Source organism: Silurus aristotelis, assembly GCF_946808225.1.
Source record: "Silurus aristotelis genome assembly, chromosome: 22".
Lineage (NCBI taxonomy): Eukaryota > Metazoa > Chordata > Actinopteri > Siluriformes > Siluridae > Silurus > Silurus aristotelis.
Window position 1 is genome coordinate 12,869,056 of NC_139595.1, and position 24,688 is coordinate 12,893,743.

Here is a 24,688-nt window from a genome sequence, read left to right on the forward strand (position 1 = left end):
CATGTTTTTCATTTTCCAATCTAAAATGACTGATAGGCAGACAGTTTGAAATAAAATCACACTGAACAAGTGGTATTGCTTTGGATATAAAACCTTTATTGATATAATTTGATCTTGCTATGCACAGGAAAGTGGTTGAGCATCCAACATCCTGCTAGACAGAAATTTGGCAAAGTTCGTAGCATCTTATTTTTTTTTTTTAACGAATAAACATTTATATTGAAATGTGAATGCCATAGCTGGTGATTATGATTGTACATATTGAAGGCGGCATTGCATATCATATCACATGCAAGCACACACACACACACACACACACACACACACACACACACACACACACACACACACACACACACAAAGGTCAATGTACTGAATGCTTAAGGTTGCCTATGAGGATAAACACTGAGCAGTCATCTAGAGTGGTCCCACTGACTGTGCAGCGATCTCGGTTAAGACAGAAAAGTGCATGTACAAGCACAACCTGAAAAGGACAAGACCAAATGAAAACAGAACCACTTTTAAGCGCCGATTCAAGTACCAGTAAAGTGAAGAGGAAAAAAAAAAAAATAAAAAAAAAATAAAAAAACACAATAATACACTGTTGACCATACCCCCCCCCCCCCCACACACACACACACTGCCTAATGATTATTATCATATGAAAGCCCAGCATGCAAGTGTGAGTCAACCCCTACACACCCAGACACAGCATTGCTACTACTGCACATGAAAAATACACAAAAATATATTGCACTATTACTTTTTTTTTTTTTTACAAAAAAGATCATTAATACAGACTATTACATATGAATACAGACATCTGTGTATTAGTAAAGGTCTCTTCCTATTAGCTAATTAAGCAGAATGAAAGCTAAGCAACAGGTTGGAACGCAGCATCCGCAGTATCAGCCATAAAACAAATTAAAAAAAAAGGTCACGGTTGTCTAAAAGCTCATTTTCTGTCTGCTCACCTTTTCCTGCAAAGTAAGACAGTAGGCTTTCTATCACAGACTAACCTGGTCAACTAATCGTTCGGTTCACTCAGGCAGAGGATCAGATCGATATCGGCCTCTGGCACTCCTGCACTTTTCATCTCGTGACTTTTCCCTACATGCACAATTTCCACATTGTGACGGCCTGTCCGTGTGTATCGTGCTTCTCAGTCCTGCGCACTTTGTGTTTTCAATCCTTTTACAAATCAGCTGTGCTGAGAAAGTCAAGTCACATGGGTCAGAATGGTGGAAATGCAATGCAGGACCTTTCAGCATTCATAATTTCAAAAAAAGTTTGTTGTTTATGTTCAATTTAGTTTTTGCTGTCATAAAAAAAAAAATAGGTACATGGGGGAAAAAAAAATAAGATGTACATCTGTTCAAATTCGGATATGATCTTATTAGGCGGTATTAAAACCTGGTATGGATTCCCCCCAAAATTTAATTCAAAACATAATTGTGGATACACATCCAAAGATTGACATCCTTTTTGCACAGAAAAGGGTTCTGTATTTGTCTCTTGATGCAGCAAAACAAACAAAAACGTAAAATTTTAAATTACACAAAAATGCCTGTATATTCAATATATGGTAATATTCACTCCTGACATTTAAAAAGTAATCAACCATGTGACCATTAAGATCGAAGGTGACTAAAGGAAAAGATCATCAAGAGAAAGAAAATTTCATGATGGATGGATGCATATATAAATAGGCAGACAGTTGAATTATGATTATACGCCTTGCGTGTATAAATAAGAGAAAACACAAAATGCTTTGGAAGAGGGGCCAGTGGACTGAGAGCCAAAACACACAGAAGGCCAGTGAGTCACTGCACATAAACCATAAACCACCAACACCATCAGCAACACTTTCTGCGAAGCCCATATTCACTCATTATCCATCATTACCAATCTGCATGTTAGACTCTTCATTAAACTTTTTACAGCACTGTTGCAGTAAAGTAACATTATTAATAATATGTACTTATATATACACTTTCACTATAAAAGTGATAACACAAAAAAACGACAGTGTGATTACACACACCTGGGTTAGTTTTAAATTACAGACAACACTGTCAGAGTTGCTACCAGCAAATGAATCGAAACCTTATGACAAATCAGATTTGACAATTCAACAGTGACGTGGTCTAAAGCAGTGGTCCCAAACCACCAAAACACAGATTGGTACCGGGCCATGGACCATTTAGTACTGGGAAGCATAGAATAAAACCTTTTTAATGCTCATTTAATTTCCATTTAATTGACTTTCTATTGATGGTCTACATGGATTTATTTATATAAAAGACCACATCCTCCTGTGCAAATCCACAGTTTTTTTTTAATACATCAAAAAATGAAGCTCCCACTGATTCGGCATTATAAGTTAAGTTACATTTCATTATATATGTAATTAAATGAATACCGTAATTTCTGGACTATTAAGCGCACCCATATATAAGCCGCACTGAATTTTACAAAGATTTTTATTTTGAACATGAATACGCCGCACCTGTCTATAAGCAGCACTGAATTTTACAAAGATTTTTATTTTGAACATAAATACGCCGCACCTGTCTATAAGCCGCCTGTCTACATTGAAACTAATGAAATTTGCACAGGCTTTAACAAAAGACAGTGTCTGTAACATGGTGTAACGGGTGAAATATGTTGTGGCTCCTTTAAGAGCAGAGCAGTATTTTGAGAATAGCCTGCCGCCGCATTTACCGGTATTACTGCATGTGTGCAAGACCAAGGAATATGTCCTTATTATTTTCTGATGCTCATTTCTAAGTTTCTTTGACTAACCCGTAACGCTGTTGCCAAGAAAAATAAAAAAGCACGAGTTTTGGAAACCTGTCTGTGCTTATATGATTTCTGTTTCAACTGGAGTTAGCGAGCTCTCCCTTCACCCTGATACAACGCGCTACAACGGCTTGTATCTAAACAGTTGCCGTCCAAGTAAGTCATTGTTCACTGTCTTCCTCCTTCCTTTCACAACTATTTCCCTCGAGAGTTTATCTTTTGGCATCGTCGTGCGTTTAAAAATCACTATCGGTGGAAGTTTTTCTCCCGAAGCCGTGCAGCTCAGAACACAGGTGAAGTGCGTTTTTTCGTTTCCGTTCGGAGATTTCATTGGTCTAATGTTATGTCGCTCAGTTTTTTGGTTAAGTTTGTCCATAAAAAAATCCATCAATTAGGCGCTTCGTTGTTTAAGCCGCAGGGTTCAAAGCGTAGGAAAAAAGTAGCGGCTTATAGTCCGAAAAATACAGTAATTAAAAATAATATATATAATATTTATATTAATAATATGATATGCATGTTATTGTTTTTAGTTATGCGTGTGACCACTGCCACCTCCAAGAAAAATTGTCTTGCATGTAACTGGTCTGTGATGCCAAAAAAAAGTGGGGTAACGCTGCTCTACAGTGTTTTACTGCACCATTGTTTGGATTAATAAAATTTACGAATAAGAGACTCACAGAACACTTCACCCGAAGACATAAACCACAATTAAATTCATTCCTGTTCATGTCACAGTGAGGTTTCAACCAAGTAACCTTCAAAAATCATGTCGAAGAACCTAAACAACAAAGCCTTCGCATGATTAGTACGGCAAAAAAAAACCCAAAAACAACAACAGTAGAATTTATAGATGATAAATATTCTTCTCCACATCATTTGATTTCACCTGTCAGCTCTTTCTGCTCTTTCACAGTAAATATTTCAAAGTGTCTATCTGTGGGTCCAACATTCCAATGGGCCCTGGTAGTACGATCAAACATAATTAATTATAATTGAGTGAAATGTGGGTCAGGGTTCAGGACTTCCTGAGCACTCTTTGATGTTTGTCTGATAAAAAACCATCCAGAATCCTTTATCACTGCAAATTTAGCCAATGCAAACAGCTTCTCTGGCTAAATCTCAGTCTAATTTGTATTTGAACAGCTTTCATAACACTGCTTATTGACACAGATGGCTCATTTTGCAAATCCATGGAACAGAACAGCACAATTTACAATGATCTGTATTAGACTACTCTGACACCACTGAGAGCATTAAGTGTGGACTCTACAAAGTCTGTTTAAATCTTCTAAACCCTATTACACAAACACACTGGTAAAATGCATGATGATAGCAGTGGATTAAAACAACAACAAAAAAAAGCTCACCGAGGCATACATTTACAGCATAAGATTTCCGTTTTACAGCATAGTGTTTAAGCTTTGAACAGTCACGTTCGACATTCTACTCATATATTTGCTTAGCTAGAAGAATATAGTCGCTAAAAAGTGTTTTATACTTAGAACATTTGATCCTAATTTTATATATTTATATCTATAAGAATATAGAATAAAAGTGCCATGTTCTTGCAATCTAAAAGTGCTAACTTTCAGCATTTTGCAAATTACAATTTAATCTGCACACCATGTGCAGTAAAACAATGGTTTAAATGGTCCAGAGTGGTTCAGCATAAGCTCTGGATTTAATCTGATAATGGAAATAGCCATACTGATCATGTGTGTATGTTTGGGGCTCGTTGGTGACACGGAATGTCACGGTCACAGTTTACGCTCTTATTTGCATTTCTAAAGTGCACGTCCAGCCAACAAACTCTGTATACATACAGTATATAGTAAGATTATTACACATTCTAACATGTATGGATATGTTTAAGAGTACATTTCAGATTGGTACATTCAGCCAGTCCAGCACATTTCAGGGATCAGTAATCAAGTGGCAATCAAGGGCTGGCTCAGGTGGATTAGAAATCGTGAGACATATCAAAGCTGGAAGTTCATACAACACACAAACCACAGATACAAATTTGGGGTATCAGGTCACAGCCCTGACTCTGATGTGCTCAAAGTGTGAGAACTTGTGGCAAGTGCAGGGATTGTGTTCAACAGTCTTTCATTTAGATGAAGGAGAATCCTGCATGCGAACTTCTCATCATCCAGGAATACTGAGTCTCAAGGGCACATTTCCAAGTCGTTATAAATCATGTAAACATTTTTTTTTCAAGTCTGCGATTCACAAAGAGGCAAAGGCCTCTAAACCAATGCAGCTAACACACACACACACACACACACACACACACACACACACACACACACACACACACACACACACACACACACACACACACACACACACACACACACACACACACAGCTGCTGAAAGTAATTGGAATAATTGATTATTGCATTACAGGGTGCAGATATCTGCAGTGCTCACATCAGAATTCTAGGTCTGAATTTAATTGATTAGAAGCAAGTGACATTAGTAATTGGGATAAAGTTTAAAAAAAAAAAAAAGGTTACAGTGCTGGTCGGATTAAAGGTGAACACTTAGCATGTAAATGTGCATGGATTTAACTACATGATGAAGATCAAGGGTAAGTGGTTGTGATTGGGTAAAGGGCAAAGGTTTAAAGTAAAAAATTATGACCCAATAAAGCTTCAGGTTCAATAGACACAGAGGTCTGGAAACTTCATCTCGTAGACTGGCACGGACTGGTATTGGGCGTGGCCTGAAGTCACCGTCACTGTGCCGGAAGGACTCGGGGGCGGGCTGTGAAGAAAAAAAAGAAGAAGAAAGATTAATCTCGTCCATCTTTTTAATCAGAACACTAAATGAATTTAAGGGACACTTTCTTCTTCTTCTTCTTTTGGCTGTTACCATTAGGGGTCGCCACAGTGGATCACATGTTTCCATACGACTCTATCCTCTACATCTGCCCCTTTCAAACCAACTTCCTGCTGACATACCCCATTTCCCTCCCCTGCACCTCCAAACCATCTTAATCGCTCGTCCCTCAGTTTTTCCCCAAAACAAAATCTCAGCATCTTCAGCTCTGCTACCTCCAGCGCCACCAAAACTGTCCAAAACTGTCTCTAAACCATACAACATCGCAGGTCTCACCACAGTCCTATACACTTTCCCTTTCACTCTCACAGATACTTTTCTATCACAAATCACTCCTGCTATCACTCTTCTCCACCCACTCCACCCTGCCTGCATTCTTTTCTTCACTTCTTTTTCACTTTTTTACTGGCCATGGCGTATATCGTTTTATGGAGCGACATATTGGTCCTCATATGCGTCCCTATATTTCATCTCGGATAACTCTTCCGGTTCATACTCGTGACACCTCTACTTAAACTGATCTTGAGCTTCTGATTGAGCCTTTTTCCGCAGTCTCTGTGTCTCCTGACTATACCCCAACTTCTCCCATGGCAACTGGAGATGACCCAAGTCCATCCTATTCCACAGGAACTGACACTATTGTTCTTTCACCATGAACAATAGTTTCCCCTTATCTTCTACAACTGCCGGTTATTCTAATCCCTAACCTAATCCATCAGCCTTATATGCTTACTGGCCGTTATTACATTTACATGCATTTTGATCATATAATTCATGCAAACTCAATATAAGCTAAACTTTACTCTAAAGCATGACTATTGATTTTTGTGAACTCTCTTTACACAGAGTTCTCTGCAAAGCTGAGTATTAAACTATATTACTACTGAATAATGGTTACATGTATTACGCTTGGTTTCAAACTAATATAAGCGTTATATGTTATCTGAAGCATATTGTTAAATGATATTATATATTACTAGATTCTACTACTGACAGCTAAAGCTAAATTACATGGGTGAACCTTATGCACGCTATTATGTAATATGAGTCAAGACGTCATGCGGCCTCTGTGTTTTTTCCGCATAGCCAAGGTGTTTTACCACACAGGCAGCAGATGTGTTTCAATATCTTTTTCTAATATGTTCCATACATGACTGACTGAATTTTGCACAGTGCATGATGCACTTGCACATGTCTATTCTCTGGCTGATTTTTTTGCACACTGTGCACAATGCACCAGCCGATAAACCGACTTTCTACTATTCTTGCTGTTATTACTTTATATTATATTTATTATATTATATTATAAACCAAACTAGCTACATTTCTCAACACCATCTGCCCTTCCACATACCTCTCCTTAAGGCCATACCTACCCATCACCTCCTCATCACCTCTGTTCCCATCACCTACATGGCCATTGAAGTCTTCCCCAATCACCAAGCTTTCATTCCTAGGTACACCTTTTACCACTTCATCTAACTCACTCCAGAAATGTCCTTGTCCTCCATCTCATAACCCACTTGTGGAGCATAATCTTCCTTCAGGATCACCCCTACACTATTTCTCTTTCCATCCACACCATGATAGAACAGTTTAAACCCACCTTTAATGTTCCTGGCATTACTCCCTTTCCACCGGGTCTCCTGAACACACAACATATCTACCTTTCTCCGCTCTATCATATCAGCTACCTCTCTCTCTTTACCAGCCATGGTACCAACATTTAAAGTGCCCACCCTGACCTCCACTCTCCTACACTTCTCCTTTCGCTGCTGTCTCTGTAGACGTCTTCCTCCTCTCCTACTCCTCCTTCGACCAGCAGTAGCCCAATTTCCACCGGTACCCTGTTGGCTAACAATACGTGTAGCGGTCGTTGGTAACCCGGGCCTTGACCGATCCGGTATGAAAATGTTTGTGATCTGCATGCTTGATTTGGCACGTTTGAAGCTGACTAACGCAACCCTCCCCATTTATCCGGGCTTGGGACCGGCACTGAGAGTGCACTGGCTTGTGCAACCCTAATGGCTGGGTTATTCAAGAATGACACCACAGAACTAATAATGACTAATGGCTTCTATAGGCATGACTTGCCTATAAGACTGACTTGATAACAGAAACTTGAATAAAATTTAGCAGCAATGAAAAATATTGGCATTTAATTAACTGAACATGTATCCTGAATATGGGAAATAACTATCATTATGTTATGGGATAAATCTAATATCTACAGTACTGTGCAAAGGTTTTAGGCTGGTGTGAAATGCTGTAAAAAAAAAAAAAAAAAAAAAAAGTACAGACCAAAAGTTTGGACACACCTATGAATTAACACATGTGGAATTATATACATAACAAAAAAGTGTGAAACAACTGAAAATATGTCATATTGTAGGTTGTTCAAAGTAGGCATCAAGAGAATGCCAAGAGTGTGCAAAGCAGTAATCTAAGCAAAAGGTGGCTACTTTGAAGAACCTACAATATGACATATTTTCAGTTGTTTCACACTTTTTTGTTATGTGTATAATTCCACGTGTTAATTCATAGTTTTGATGCCTTCAGTGTGACTCTACAATTTTCATAGTCATGAAAATGAAGAAAACTCTTTGAATGAGCAGGTGTGTCCAAACATTTGGTCTGTACTGTATATATATTTATATATATTTCTCACAACACCCAGGAAGGGATTGTGTGCATACTAACATGTGCTGTCATATTTTATTCCTTACATAACACTGTAAGGACAATGGTGAGAAAATTGTAAGGTGAAAACAGGACTCACCGTATAGTCAATTCGAAGATCTGAGCCAAACGATCATGCAGCATGTTAGCCTGAACACAGAATAGCAGTTTGTACTTCAGCAAATGTTATACTTAATTCCAGCAGCTTTCAAGACATTGCATTTGACACAAGTTCATTTACTTTATTACATTCATTAGTGACAACTGTTCAGGAATATACAGAAGGCTGTAGCCAGTCAGGTTAATGTTAGTCGTGTTGTACCAATATTTATAATTTACTAATCCGCATTCCTATGCTACTCTGGTTTATCGTGTTACACACACACATGAATGCACACAACAACAACAGACAGGCGCACACACACAATCACTTTTGTACCTTTGATTCGCAATGGGCTGCAATCTCCTCAAATGGGGCTTTCTGGAATTTCTCCATCACCTGCCGTCTCTTTTCTCTCTCCTGCTCTTCCAAACCGGTGGTGTCTGGGAGAAAGTGATCAAAATAAAAATAAACTTAAAAAAAAAATACACAGCAGACACCAACAATTACAGCTAAGCAGAAATAAATAAAAAGTTGATAGATCTTCTTACCAATGGCTTTCTTCAGAGTCTCGTAGGTAATCTCTTCTGCTAACTGCGACTGAAGGACACACACACACGCACACACACACACATTAACAACTACAATACCAACTTTTTATGGTCACAAAAAATGTGGGCTCTTAAAAATTTCCAGAAAAGTTTGAAGCTTACCAGGAATCTATGGTAAATTATGAGAGTATAAGGGAATTATTTAGAAATGTATATAAACTGTATCATATACAAACATAAATGTAAACATTTTGTTTGGTCATAAACGAACCTGCATGCAAACTAATACAGATTTTAAATACAGAAGTTTTAAACATAATTCTATGTAATATTTATGTAATTTACGTGAATACTCGCCAAGATGAACATTTTGGGACAATATTTTGTGTGCAAGGTTTAAAAAATGATGTGTGTTATGTTATGTTATGGAGGAATGCACAGTGTATGTAACGTGTGTGGAAGTGTGATGTGTGCATGTGATAGATAAATGTGCAGGGTAGAAATTTAACTGAAATTGCATTAAATCTAGTCCAAGATTGTCATTTTTTTAACTACCTTTAAGTTCCATGTTATAGGCTAACCTGCAACTTTGTAAATTCCCAGTTTATTCTCAGATTTTCCCGTTAAATCCCATGGAACGTTTCCAGTCTTGAAAATTCTTAGAATTTTGCAACCCGATGCAGGTCAGACTATTATTTGTCAAACTGTCAAGTTTATTAAAAGGTATACAATTGGGCGTGTACTTGATATGATAAACATATCTAATTATTAAGATATATTTTTTAAGGACCTGGTCAGGTAGGTTGTTGGACAGGATGTCCACCTGGAGCGAGATAGTGTCCACAAAACTTTTCCTCCGAGACAATCGGTCTTCATCTGTGGGTCATAGGGCATTATGATTTATATATATATATATATATACACACATACACACACACACACACACACACACACACATACACACACACACACACACACACACCGATATATATCAATATATACCTAACATACCTTAATATTACTATTATACACAAAAAAAAAAAAAAAATTATAATAATAATTAATTAATTGGCTTTCATTGAGAAGTGGTTCAGATGTTACACTATTATGCACTATTATTATATCTATTTCACACAATAACAGAACAAGATGATATTGGGAACAGGGGTGAGAATGTGAAGCTCAAATTCAGCAGACCTCTAACATCAACACTAGAACAAAAAGAAAACTACTGTACTGAAAATCTTTGCCCATAAAGAGACTCACCGAAACATCAATCCGAGTGAAAGCGTCGCAATTGCAGAACACCACATTTAAAGTTTTTATTATGTAGCACATACTTTCCCATAACAAAAACATTTCAATATTTCCATTAACAGCAGATACTATGCAGTTTCACTACCAGCTATGGTTGGGTAGAACGGGAAGTCTGAGATCAGGGTCACATGGTTCAATGGGAGACTGCCAGTTTAGAGCAGTGAAATATGCAAGCCACTGAATATACTGCGATATAAGCGAACAAACACACTGCAATGCTACGTGTACCTCTTGATGCTTGTTTGCATCTGTTCAGAATCTTCCCTACAGTATACAGCACTGTGATGAGTGTACGCACGCATGTAAAAACACGCACACACAAAAGAGAGACTCGAAATAATCAGAAAAAGTCTAAACACATAAAAAAAACAACAAGGGTTAATCGTTTTGGGAAGTTTGATTGGCAGTCTCTATAACGGCCGATCCAGAGGTGCAGATCGGATGATGCAAAACCGGATCGGAAAACTGATGATATAAATAATAAGATAAATAGCATATTTTGTATTGTGCAAAAAGGTAAAAAGGAGCGAGTCTCCTCATGACAGCCGATTACTAAAGATTAATTACACTGACTTTTCTAGCCATATGTGGTTCTTCGCCAAACTGTTACCACAAGGTTTGTGGTACACAATTGTATCCGATGCTTTCACTACACCTTAACTAGGAGTCCCAAACCTGTTCCAGCATACATGAAGGTATGGTTTATATGGGTTGGAGTGGAAGATCCCTGCTATGGAGCTCTGATCTCAAGTCTATCCATCACCTTTGAAATGAATTGGAACACTGACTGCACTCTAGGCCTCCTTAAATGACCAACATCAGTACCTGACTTTTACTAATACCCTTAGCTAATTGAGCACAAATCTTATTCTTAAAAATTAATAATTAAATATATCTCCACACTCCAAAATCTAGTAAAACATCTTCCCAAAAGAGTGGAGTAATAAAACAGCAAATGGGGACTAAATGTGGAACAGGATATTTACAAAGACCATACATCGTATGTCAAATGTCCAAAAATTATGTGTATGTGTGTAGATTACAATGTAACATCTAATAGACTCATGCAGTTCATATACAAAATCAGATTTTTATATTTGATCATGTTTCAATCTTGTGCCGGTGTTATCTGTTTAACTGTTAGAGAAGGTCGTTAAAAAGCGTCCACTTCATCTTGAACATTTAATTCAATTCAACTTGACTTCAAAAGTGATAATGCAGTTTGTATCTGTGTGTCCCTACGCATACCTGTTACTTGTGGTATATACGGCACGGAAAGTCTTTCTGTATTGTATCCTGGTCCAGACAGGGCTTCAGCGAGGTCAGCTGTCTGAAAATACATGCCACTGTCCTCACGGTCAAGAGCAGCAGGTAGTCTGGTACCAAAAAATAAAAAAAGAACCTTCATAAATTGACAGGAAATGCGCACGCACACACACACACACACACACACACACACACACACACACACACATATATACATACATACATACTCCCTCATAAAGCTAAAAGACTACCCTACCATGGGGGGAAAATTACAGTTATGGAAAGATTTTGGAGAAACTATAACTATCTTAATACATATACATATATTGGCCTTTACTGATATTAGATACACAATAAAAACACTGGAGAAAACCGCAATGTCAGGATCGTCCAGGCTCACAGGACTCACTTCGGGTTTCGCTGTGCGCATTTCCAGGTTCATGGCGCACACTTCCAGGTCGGCGGCCATCTTGCCGCTTTTCCCGCGCCATCCGGTATTTAAGGATACCAAAGACATTAACTCGGGGCTAGATTACCTTTAGATTAGCTTTTCACATCCCTGTGATTATTCTTGCCACCCTGCCCGCTCTGGTTTCTCTTCCCAGCCCTGTCTCTGATTCTTGTTCTGCCCTGCATTGCCCTGATACTGGTTTGGAGTCTGGACTGTATTTTGGTTTGTGTTTTTGCTCTGCCCTATATTGCTGTTTGCCGTGCCTGATTTTTTAACTGTTCTTAGATTTCGTTTTGCCTCTCCCTGCATCGCCCTGATTTTTGGTATTAAAATAAGGACTGTTTATCAGACTGTGTTTTTGCCTTTGCCCACATTGCTCTGCAGTCGGCTCTGACCCCGGAACTGTTTTCGGACTCTCTTTTCTCTGCTTGTTAATTTATTTATTTAAGGCTGTTTAGCATTACTCCGTTTGCGCCCCGCATTTGGGTCCTCCTTCCAGTCGCATTCCTGACACGCAAAGGTAGAAAGCATACATGGTGTGTGAACTCTGGCTCTGACACTTCCTCTATCTCAGTGAGAAATGTGTGCAGGAGAGTGCAGTTATCATTTTTGCGTACATGCCCACAACATTTGGCCCTGAGCAGACCTGAGCATCACAGAACATCTCAGGTTCACGTAAATCGCTGCACTCTTTCTCCCACAAGCTTTCTCCAAGGACTCGACAGCTCAGCTTACCCACATAAAAGTAAAATCCTTCAGCTTGTGTGACTTTTTGTTTTATGTCAAAGGCACAAACAGATGCTCTGAAAACCTTTTTTTAGTTTTGGTAAACAAAACGAACAAAAAACAAAAAAAAATGAATGGTAGTGCATTTACTATCGTATCTCTATTGTGTACTTACACACACTTTTCTCGAAACACGTGTTCAGGTAGCAAGTAGGGAGCATCCATGTTCCTCAACTCAATTACCTATAAGGAGAGAAGACGTCGGCGGGTATGGTTAAAAGAAAATGACTGACGGCCTGCAGGAAAATGGGCATAATAATTATTTTAATTGTCTACTGGAGAAATGACCAATAAAAGCATTCCCATAGCAAACACTTTATATTCTATATACGGTATATTCTATATATAAGATATTCGCTTAAAAATTAGGCACAATTTTTTAAATTCCAATACAATAAATACAAATATATATAAATAAATAAAAGGGAGAAAAAAAGGTTTTCAGTGTGTAGTGCCTTCATTGATCCTGTGCCTAAAAAATGGAAGGAATTAAATATACTCTTGTGTGCCTTGTTTACTTCTCCAACTTTGAAAAGAGCTGATGGCAAAAATTTAGAATCACTGGATTTGTTTGTTTTTTTATCTGCCTGTAAACCTTAGAGTCAGTCTCTGGAACACACTCAAAATGACTCCCCCTCCACCAATTAATGCATACCTGCAGTCCCCAGTTGGTACAATAAAAGCAATTTGTGTGTGTGTACCTTGTTGACATGCTGGCAGAAAGCAGGGTTGGCGATCATTTGGCTGAGGAAGTTCAGGTAGGCTGCAATCAGTGCCATGATACCACAGCGAATAAACATCGGCATGCTCTCCTCGTTATCTAGAGCCATATCCTGTAGCCGGCCACAAAAGCAGTTACAAAACAGATAACTCAATATGGACAGGAAATCATTTAAGTACACTGAGGTACTGAACGAATTAATGTGCGCGTGCGTGCGTGCATATGAACCTGCAGAGCGAGAGAGAGGCGTATAAGGTCTATGACCACATCCTCATTAGCCAGCTCTATAGTGAGCAGAGCGAGTGCAGTGAAGAGAAGCTCAAAATTCTTCTGCATGTTGTCCTCCTCCTTACAGCCCAGATAGATATGCCTGTACAACTGCTGCCCATGCTGCATACACACACACACACACACACACACACACACACACACACACACACACACACACACACAGAGAACCACAATCAATAGCTGGCAGACCAAAGGCTGAGAGGAATTTTCTTCCAGAATGACTATTTGTTGAATGATATTGTTGCCAATGTAACTCCTTCTTGGTACGCAGCATTTCTGAGGCTAAAATATTAAATGCGTAGAACATAGTCTTTCAAAACTGTAGCTTTTAAGCAACTGGATCAAATAAAGAGGGCTGAGTTTTCTTTTATGAAATAGAAGCGAGAAAGATACAGATAGAAGAATGAGACAGACATAAAAAGATGTTCACTTCTCAGTTTGACCTTGCCTAAATAAGAAGATAAAGAAATCCCAGCATACTGAACACCAGCTGGGTCCTGGCATAATTATACAACTTAAGGATTGGGTCCATCTCACACTGACCCCCCCATCCCCCCCACCCCCACTTTGCCAGCCTCATTATACAGAAACCTACTGCAGAAAGAACTAAAAGTAGATACTGATTACCTGAGGGGAAAAACTCTCTATAAGCTTTCAAGAGCTGTAGCAAGTAAAGGCCATTACTTTTTAATGTGTGCACACAATTTGAACTGGATATAGAATGCTAAATCCAGATCATAAAATTGCTATGTCTGAATGGGATGTAAGCCATTTGATATTTTCAGCTGAAAAAGCTGAATAAAACTATGCACTTTTACATAGTAAAATCATGACTGCAATTTAAATGCAACCTATTAATTACAGTCCAAATTAATCCTCAGTTTCAAAGTGCTTGTGTTGCTCAGTTACTTCATGGATCTTAGGGCTGTTGATGTTGAACCATCCTGACTCGTTTAAAATGAACCCTCACCTCAGCAGTGATAGGCCAACTTATTCTTATTCAACTTATCCTCACTGCACACCTCAACAACGATTAACTGTAATGAATCGACATTCGGTGCCCAGATAAGGAGGGGTTCCCTCTTGAGTCTGGTTCCTCTCAAGATTTCTTCCTAATACCATCTCAGGAAGTTTTTCCTTCACACAGTCGCCACTGGGTCGCTCGTTAGGGACACACTTACACATTCTTTTATAACCGGTTTATCTGTGTAAAGCTGCTTTGAGACAATGTTTATTGTTAAAAGCGCTGTACATATAAAAATTAATCGATTCGAAAATGGACAAGTTTACAAGTTGGCTGAAGGATTTACACTATATTTCCAAAAGTATTAAGTCACCCGACCTTTCCTGCTATATGTGGATCTTTTCCAAACTGTTACCACAAAGCTGGAGGCACTGAATTGTACAGGATGTCTTTAGATGCACGATACAATTTTGCATTCACTTGAACTTGGAAACCTGTTCTAGCATGGCAATTCCCCTAGGCACAAAGTGAGCTCCTTGAAGATCTGGTTTACATGCTTTGGAGAGGAAGATTTTGAGTGGCCTGCTGTAGAGCTCTGATCTCTTCTCTACTGAACACTTTTGGGATGAATGTGAACGCTAACTGCACCCCAGGTCTCCTCACCTACATCAGTACCTGCCTTTAGTAAATACCCTTGTGGCTGATGAACACAAATATCTATAAGCACACTCCAAAATCTAGTGGAACATCTTCCCAGAAGAGTGAAGAGAATTATAAGAGGGACTAAATGTGGATTGCAATGCTCAAAAATCACATACCATTCTTATGACCAGGAGACCCAATACTTTTAGACACATAGTGTATATTGTCTATGATAATAATCGTTTTTTTAACGATGCATGATTTGACATTATGGAGTATATCCCAAAACATAAACAAAACACACCTACAGAGTGCATACATACATTACAGAATCAATTCTAGCAGGTTAGACTCTTTTAGAGTGCGTCCTTTCACTGCATGATTCAGTCTATTAAAATGCATTTAAAATGACCACAAAATTCAAGATATCGAGCAGAAAATGTGTACATTTATATAAGGCTGCAACGATTCCATGAGCAACTCGAATAATTCGAATACAAAAATGCATCGATGCAAAAATCCAAAAACTCACTGATCCAAAAACTCAAACTTTTACGAGATGCTCCACTGAACTTCCAGCCACTAACGAATGTTTATAGTAACCTGATTTATATTTATTATGTGTTGTTATCTCTAGAACACAAGTTTCATGGGTGTGAGCTAAATCCGAGAATTGAGATGATGACCAGTAATGGAGCATCTAATTTTGTTTCTTGTTCATATTGTTTCTCGAATGCCGAGATTGCCTTGACTTCAGATCTCCAGGTTTTGTCACTTTGCGGTCAGGCAACAGAAATAAGATAATAATATAAGATAATAATAAATAACCCTAGAAACTAGACAATTACTTGAAACCTCAGAAGTCTCAAACATTAATAGTTTTATTTTTTTTTATAATTTAATTTTTTTGTGGATAAGTGTCTTCCTCGATGCTGCACTCTAGTGAAAAGGTAACAGCCCAGAAGATCCGAAGTGCCTGAACAAGCTAGACAAGTAAACCAGGGCTTTTATTTCTCATACAACCCTGAACAGTGTTTTTAAAAATAAAAACACGGGGAAAAAAAAGAGAACAGAGCGATCAGGCTCAGCACTACCCATCTTCTCTTCACTGCATCATGCTGGAGTTACTGATCTTGGACTGTGATGTCCAAGGAAGCATTATTCATGCAATTTTTGTCTGTGGCCACCGGACTATGTAATGTCTCCTGCAGCAGCGTCTGCCCTGATGGTATCCAGTCACAACACGCATTAACAATCAAGGACGGCCTGTGACACAAGAAACGCTGGTCTGGTAAAAATGGAAACGTAGGTAATTTGATATCCTGTTCGGAGTACTGCGTTTGCCATTTGCTCGGCTGCTGGTTTGTGCTCATGTTGTTGTATTGTACATTATCATGCACTTTATATATGTACTGCAGATTTGTTAGAAGGAAAACCAGAGCATCCTGGTTATGCATGTTGCATCCTGTCACTAAATCATTGTCTTTTCATTGAACAATTATGCATAAGAGAAGAATCTTTCTCAGAATGAACCTTCCTCCAGAATTTCATGTTTCCATAGCAGCAGCAGAGAAAGAGCGCGCGAGAGAGAGAGAGAGAGAGAGAGAGAGAGAGAGAGAGAGAGAGAGAGAGAGAGAGAGAGAATGAGAGTGTGTGTATATGATGGCATACCTTTTTCATGAAACCGACATCCTGTTTGGAGATCTTCTCTCGTTTTATTTTCAAAGCTGCGACGTTAGGAATGATTCTAAAAACAGATTATATAGGATTATCTACACATTCTCAAGCATAAAGCCACACACACACACACACACACACACACACACACACACACACACACACACACACACACACACACACAATCACAAGCTTTGTGAATGGACTTAACGACGCACCGGATGCCACGGAGTTTGGCCCTGTTGTCGTGCCGATCGATGATGTTGTGGAGGATCTCGAGGACCAGCTGCCGAAGCTCGCTGTCTTCCATAAGCGAGATGCAGCAGAGAGGTTCCAGGAGCGCATCTGGCAAACCAGCACTCACTGTTTTACACTTAAATCCAGATGTCACCTACACACACGCACACAAAAACATGACCTTGTAATGACGTATGAGGGTCTTTGAAAACCTGGAAATTACAAGTCACTAAAAATAAGTAATTCAACAGGCATGACTTTATAACATTCCAACAGGTGAGTGAAAAACACTGATTATCTCTTCATCATGGCAAGTGGACATTTTGTCCTCAAAGCTGATGTGTTAAAAGCAGGGAAAATTGGCAAGCGTAAGGATTTGAGTTCGAGGGCCAAATTGTGACGTCTAGACGACTGGGTCAGAGCATCTCCATAACTACAGCTCTTGTGGGATGTTCGCTGTCTTTTTAAATTTAATATTCACCGCATTATCTGTGTAAAGCTGCTTTGAGACAATGTCCATCGTTTAAAGCGCTGTACATAGAACTGAAGTGAACCTTGTTCCTGCGTTTAAAGTCGTCGTGTTTGTTCATTCAATTCCATAAAATAAAAAAATAAAAATAAAAAATGCGCAATGAAGCTTCTGTCACCAAAATAAATTCCTTGTAAGCGTAAAGACACTTGGCAATAAAGCTCTTTCTGATTTCAGCGAAAAGAAAAAAACATAGCTAATCATGTATCAATACGGCCATGAAAGAGTAATCATTCCATACTAATCACTGCAAGGGAATATGCCAATGAGGCCTTTTCTGCCTGAGAACAATTAACGTGGTTTGTGTCCATGGCAACGGAGAGGCTAAATCACGGCCCGGTGGTAAGGTTCTGGAAAATGGGCTCGGAAATCCACTGGGAAATTTCTGGAAATTGGCTTTGAACTGAGGAAAAGTTTAGGGACAAAACGCACTGGTTTTTGAGTGCGTCTCACATCTCTGTCTCAGGCACACGAACACAACCAGCCATTCTGGAGCCCTAATTGGCTGACTGACAGCTTTTTACTGTTGATTATGAGACCCAGCTGCAGCTGTGTGCTTGCGATCGTGAACCCTCTTTCTCCTTCTTTCTTTTTTCTCTGCCCTTCTCAAACACACACAGCGGGTGGCTGTAATGTCAAAGAGGCAATGCCAATAGTCCACACCTGCGTCTCATCTGCTTGTCCTGTCCCGCCTCTCCCACCTCATACACGCACACACACAAACACAAACACATAAAAGGCCTCCAAAACATCGCCGCAATCGATAATTCCTGGCAGGCATGGCGCCTAGTAAACGCCTCGCTGTTAGTAACACAGTTGTGTAGTACGAGTGGATGCCTGAAAGCAACTTACCATAATGAGAGAACTGAGGAGCATCGTTTGAATCCTCTTAATACCCTGCGACCTGAGAGGAACAGAGTGTGAGAGACGGAGAAGAAAAAAAGGGAACAATGACTCGGTTTGTAGTGCAGCACACGCAAAGCTAAACTGCAGATGTAGAAGCTCTGCAAGCACCTGATTATGTCTCAATACATTTTCAATGCTAATAGTGTGGTTGTGCAACATAACCTAAACACACAATCAAAAACATATAGGAATAGATACACATACATATTCACACACACACACACACACACACACACACACACACACACACACACACACACACACACACACACACAAGCACATTCACAGGCAAACTTGCAGTACTTAGACAAATATACAGACACAAACACACACGTACATGCATATGCACATACACACTACAGTCGCAGGCGCGCGCGCACACACACACACACACACAATAACACCCAAAGCTAACATACCCAGAAATTTATACACAAATTAACACTTAAACAGATACACACACATACATACAACACACATACACAATCCCATACAAACCTGCAGTAGGTAAAAATAAACACACACACATGAATATGCAGACATACTCAAAAGAAGCACACACACACACACACACACACACACACACACACACACACACACACACACACACACACACACAATCACAGGCAAACCTGCAGTAGGTAGACATATATACAGACACACATAATATGCAGTTATACACAAAGTAGCCCCAAACACACACATACTGGCACCCACACAACTACATTTGCAAGCACTCATAGGCACACACACAGTATACACGCGTGTACACACACATCTAACATGCCCAGTAAAATGCACACACAAATTGACACGCACGCACAAAACATACACGCATGAGCTCTTACCCAGTTCTGACAGCGTCCAAAGAAGGACAAGGTGTTCCATATACCGGAACTTTCCCCATGATGAACATCATCACCTCAGCACGCTGATAATCTGGTAGATTACCTCCAAAGAAACCTGTGTAAACACAAACGCACACAATACAACACACAAAATCATCATTCAGGAACACACGCAGATGCTGCAATAACACACACGATTCAATCCAAGGTCACCGGTGGGGACGTGGTGGAAAAGCCAACCAAAGCGTTTCGCATATAAATGAGCCAATCAGTGGGTAGAAATATCGACGAGGACAGGAGACAAACTCGAAATTGTCAAGGTAAACTCACCGATAGTCTGAATGATGGCGTTCTGGACGATGCGCTCCTCGCTCTCTTTGCCGCGACTGGAAGAGAGACTCCCTCCGGAGTTTCTGCGAGAACCGTCGCCCAGCTCGAAATCCACACTCTTACTGAGGTGCTTGAGCAAGGTGTCAAAAACCTCTAACACGGTCGGGCCTTTCACAAAACACACACACACACGAATGCAATCAGGCAAATACACATCAAGCCAAGGCATTAAAGCAGTGCTTCGATACTTTATACATTTTTTTACAGCGAATTTATTCCAATAAAACATAACATTTTATATGTTTTAACTTTATAACATTCTGACCAGTGAAGTGAATAACACTGATTATCTCTTCATCATGGCACCTGTTAGTAGGTGGGATATATTAAGCAGCAATTATTATTTTGCCCTCAAAATTGATGTTAGAAGCAGGAAATATGGCCAAGCATAAGGATTTGAGTAAGTTTAATAAGGGCCAGATTGTGAGTGAGTCAGAGCATCTCTAAAACTGCAAAAGTGGACTAAGGAAGAAACATTGGTGAACCGGCGAGAGGGTCACGAGCGGCGGAGTCTCACTGATGCACGTGGAGAGCAAAGACTGTCCCGTGTGGTCCGATCCAACAGACGAGCTCCTGTAGCTCAAATTGCTGAAGAAATTAATGCTGTTTATGCTCGACGGGTTAAAACTGTTGTCAGCAAATAGAGGATCATCACAAGATCATGCAGGTGGTCATAATGCTATGAATGGTCGTTGTATAAAACACATAACCCTACTGTTCCCACTACGTTGATCCATGCAAGCATTTATAACGTTCCATTTCATCATTCTTGCCTTTAAATGATGTAAATGACTGTATATGCATGATTGTGACCACATTATAGGACATAACTACATGAATACAGTGGGTGGCACCAATAATGTAGTCACTATGCAGTACAGCTAGGGGGAGACACAGCAAGCTACATGGCAAGTGCAGCCATAAGCAAAACGTCCTCTGCCACCATTTCTGAACTCCAGCACTCTTTTCCTTTACAAAACGCTTTCCGAAATGCTAAAAGAAATTTAATAATATATGACAATGATAATTACTGTGCAAATGCACAAACTTTTATATAATTTTTTTGTTTTAATTTTTTCTTCTTTCCTTTATCCATTAACTGTTAAGTTACTATGACGAATTTTTATTTTTATTTGCATTGTCTATTTTTTTTATTTCTTTTGTTTAGTTTTTAACAGTAACACAACATGCATTATCTGACTCGTGTCTTTCCTTTTTTTTGTGGACCAATGAAGACAAGGGGAATAAGAGGACATGTACAATAAATGACAGGCACATTATTCATTAAATTATACACAAAAATTAACAAAATACAGGAGATACTCATCATAATGATTAAAAGATTGATCCCAATTATTTTTGCCATAAGTAATAATGATTAATAATTAAAAAATATTATTTCAGTTGCTTTTGGAACCTGTACATGGGCATTTCACAGTAGCGACAGCTTCAGTTTGTGGCTCTGCGACTAAAATAAATAAATAACGTTTGGGGGAGAAGGGAAAGAAAAAAAAAAAAAAAACTCAATTAGGTGAAGGAGCCTAGCAGTCAGAATAACAGGGATGAGCCACTGGCTGCACTCTACAGCGACTGGAACATTTCCCTTGGAGAATAAAAGGTCACTGATATTTCTAAACTTCGAGACAAATTGCTTGGGGACACACATGGTTTCATTTTCTGTTTTATAGCTGAGGGGGAAAAAAAGTCTTTCAGGAGAACATTTCTCATTCTTTAACCTTTCATTTTTGCTCCAGAGTGAACCTTTTTTTCTTCCATAAACCTTGATAGATATTTTACATATAAACAGTTTTGCATTTAAGTGCCCATCAGTTGATAACCTTAACAATGATAGCGCATTGCATTCAGTGTTACCCAGATGGAGTTTTTTCCTTGCCTTGTTCTCGCTGGTTTAATCAGTAAGGACAAACTTAGAAGGACAAATTTGACATGAATATGTTTATTCCCAATCCAGTTCTTTCTGCAAAGCTGCTTTGCGACAATGTCCACTGTAAACCGAATATTAAAATGATTCCTGTGCTTTTTGGACACCTTCATGCTTCATGCTTGCTTTTTGATCATCCCATTCCCCATTTAGTCTCCATGTGCTATTATTAAAAATCTCCACTCTTCCGGAATGGTGTTCCACCAGATTTTGGAGTGAGGTTGTGGAGGTTTGTACTCATTCCGCCTTAAGGGCTTTGGTTATAAAGTAAGGTACTGATGAAGTGTGAGGAATGCTGGGGGGCATTCAGAGATCCAATTTATTCTAATGGGTTCAATAGGGTTAAGGTCAGCGCATGCTATTTTCAGGTCTTCCACTCAAAACCATGTCAAGCAGATCTTCATAGACCTCACTTTGTGCACAGGGGCACTGTCATGCTGGAACAGGTTTGGGTTTCCTATTTCAAGTGATGGAACATTTTATGCTACTGCATTCAATGACATACAATTGCGTACTTCCGACTATGTGGTAACGGTTTAAGGAAGAACCACATAGGGCTGGAAAAAAGTCACGTTTCCCAATACATTTAGCATGTATTGTATACACAGATGGGTGACAAACTTCCCATCTGAACAGCACACCTAAACACGATGGAACTATAATAATAGACATTTAGTGAAGTTTTTTCTTGCCACAGTTACCACTGGCTCACTCATTAGGGATAAACTTACAGGGACTAAACTTAATAACCTCTTTATTTCTATATTTTATATGCCCATTGTTAAAAGCATTATAAAAATAAAACTCAATTCAACTGAAACTAAAGGAAAACTTTCTTAATGGCATTGGCCCACCAAGAGTCACTAGAATAGTGTAGCTCAGTGTACCATGCCTAATGTGTTCTCTATTTTTCCAAAACTTGGAGAACTGGAGACACAGGAGACTGGAGACACAGATCAGCATTTACAGACATTTACAGACACAGATAAGCATTTACAAGCACCTGTTTAAATAGAACAGCATCACGAAGAAAGGATTTTGTAACTGTAAACCCCGGCACATTTTGAAAGATAAGTCAGCCTCATGCTAATAGCGTAAATGATGAAACGTGTGTCATTGTAACTGATATGTAAGGAGATGATTGGATTTATAAACAAGCTGGTGGGTAAATAGGCAAAGCTCAACAAACAATTTTTGATTTAGTCTGAAATTTTGGTCAGATATTAAACATGGTGACTTGTGTATTCAGTTGACTGGTCGAAAAAATATTTAATGGTGATGCAGAGCTCATTTAACATTTAAATCGGTTTAAATCACCTTCTGCAGAAAGCAAATAATGCAAAACATGCAACTACTGCGACTGAGGTTATATTTTCTACTTTCCTACCTGAATAAAACTGTCAGTTCTTTTAAAATTTAGTTTTTGTTCTAATTTTGTATCTTGGACATCATGCTGTGTACGGCTGTGTACACATATCAGGCATAACATAATGACCATCTGCCAAATATTGTGTTGGTCCCCCTTTTGCTGCCAAAACAGTTCTGATCTATCGATCATCAACAGCATTAACGTCTTCTGCAATTTAAGCTACAGAAGCTCGTCTGTTGGATCGAACCACACGGTCCAGCCTTCGCTCCCAACGTGCATCATTGAGCCTCGGCCGCCCGTGACCCCGTCTCCGGTTTACCACTGTTCCTACCTTGGACCACTTTTAAAAGATACTGACCACTGCAGACCAGGAACATTCCACAAGAGCTTCAGTTTTGGAGATGCTCTGACCCAGTCGTCTAGACATCAAAATTTTGCTTCTCTCTTTAAATTTGCTTTAATCCTTACGCTCGCCCATTTTTCCTGCTGCTAACACGTCAACTTTGAGGACAAAATTTGCTGCCTAACATATGCCACCCACTAACCAGGTGCCAACAATCAGTGTTATTTACTCACAGGTTATAATGTTATTCCTGGTCATGTTGTATGTGAACAATAACATTTTAATCTAAAAATAAAGTCAGTACACTTTTTTTTTTTTTCGCCGGGTGAAATCGTATTGTAAACTATTGATTTTGGCACTGCTGCATTCTCCAAAAAAGAAATCCTCCTCACTATATGGTTAAATCATTCAGGACTGTACTGCTCTCATAGTATTTAACAAGAATACATTTCTCCACTTTCGAAAATAAGGTAAGGAACGAGTCATGTGACTAGATCTCTTTCCAACTTTTCCAACTACGTGTGGTTCTTCCCCAAACTGTTAAGTCGAAGGCACACAATTGTGTAGGATGACTTTGGATTTAGTAGCGTGAAATTTTCCATTCACTTGAACTAGGAAACCCAAACCTGTTCCAGCATGACAATGCACCTGTGCACAAAGTCGTTTCCTTAAAAATATTGTTTGGAGTGAAAGATGCTGGACTCTATGGCCTGCTATAGAGCTCTGACCTCAACCCTACTGAACACCATTGGAATGAATTGAAAAGCTGACTGCACCCCAGACCTCCTCACTCCACATCAGTACCTGCCTTTACTTATCCCCTTGTGGCTGACTGAGAAAAAATCTCAATCATACTCCAAATGGAACACCTTTCCAGAGTAGTAGAAGGTTATCATAACATCAAATGGGGGCAAAATGTGGAATGGGATATTATCAGGTGTCCACAATATTGTGTCCATATAGTGCATTTTGGTTGAAAGTCTTACATTAGTCTTAAATGCACACGTCTCCCCATACGCCAAATTCTTTTGG

The 24,688-nt window shown here is 39.2% G+C and overlaps 1 protein-coding gene across 3 annotated transcripts in view; it reads right to left on the reverse strand.

Annotated features, from left to right (window-relative positions):
- Positions 1–75: 75 nt before the first annotated feature.
- The window catches only part of efr3a (EFR3 homolog A), an 83,344-nt gene continuing 58,731 nt past the window's right edge, over positions 76–24,688 (reverse strand). For 2 of the 3 annotated variants that reach the window (XM_083525653.1, XM_083525651.1), the window contains 15 exons: positions 19,943–20,110; positions 19,613–19,727; positions 18,711–18,762; positions 17,311–17,483; positions 17,087–17,162; positions 13,747–13,908; positions 13,499–13,630; positions 12,913–12,980; positions 11,543–11,670; positions 9,768–9,853; positions 8,978–9,026; positions 8,766–8,869; positions 8,427–8,476; positions 2,571–5,572; positions 76–2,509 (listed from right to left, as the gene is read on the reverse strand). In XM_083525653.1, coding sequence (XP_083381779.1) covers positions 5,467–5,572; positions 8,427–8,476; positions 8,766–8,869; positions 8,978–9,026; positions 9,768–9,853; positions 11,543–11,670; positions 12,913–12,980; positions 13,499–13,630; positions 13,747–13,908; positions 17,087–17,162; positions 17,311–17,483; positions 18,711–18,762; positions 19,613–19,727; positions 19,943–20,110 — 1,469 coding nt within the window. In that variant the 3' untranslated portion in view covers positions 76–2,509; positions 2,571–5,466. The remainder of the gene's footprint in view (positions 2,510–2,570; positions 5,573–8,426; positions 8,477–8,765; positions 8,870–8,977; positions 9,027–9,767; positions 9,854–11,542; positions 11,671–12,912; positions 12,981–13,498; positions 13,631–13,746; positions 13,909–17,086; positions 17,163–17,310; positions 17,484–18,710; positions 18,763–19,612; positions 19,728–19,942; positions 20,111–24,688) is intronic. The other variant, XM_083525652.1, reaches the window with a different exon arrangement.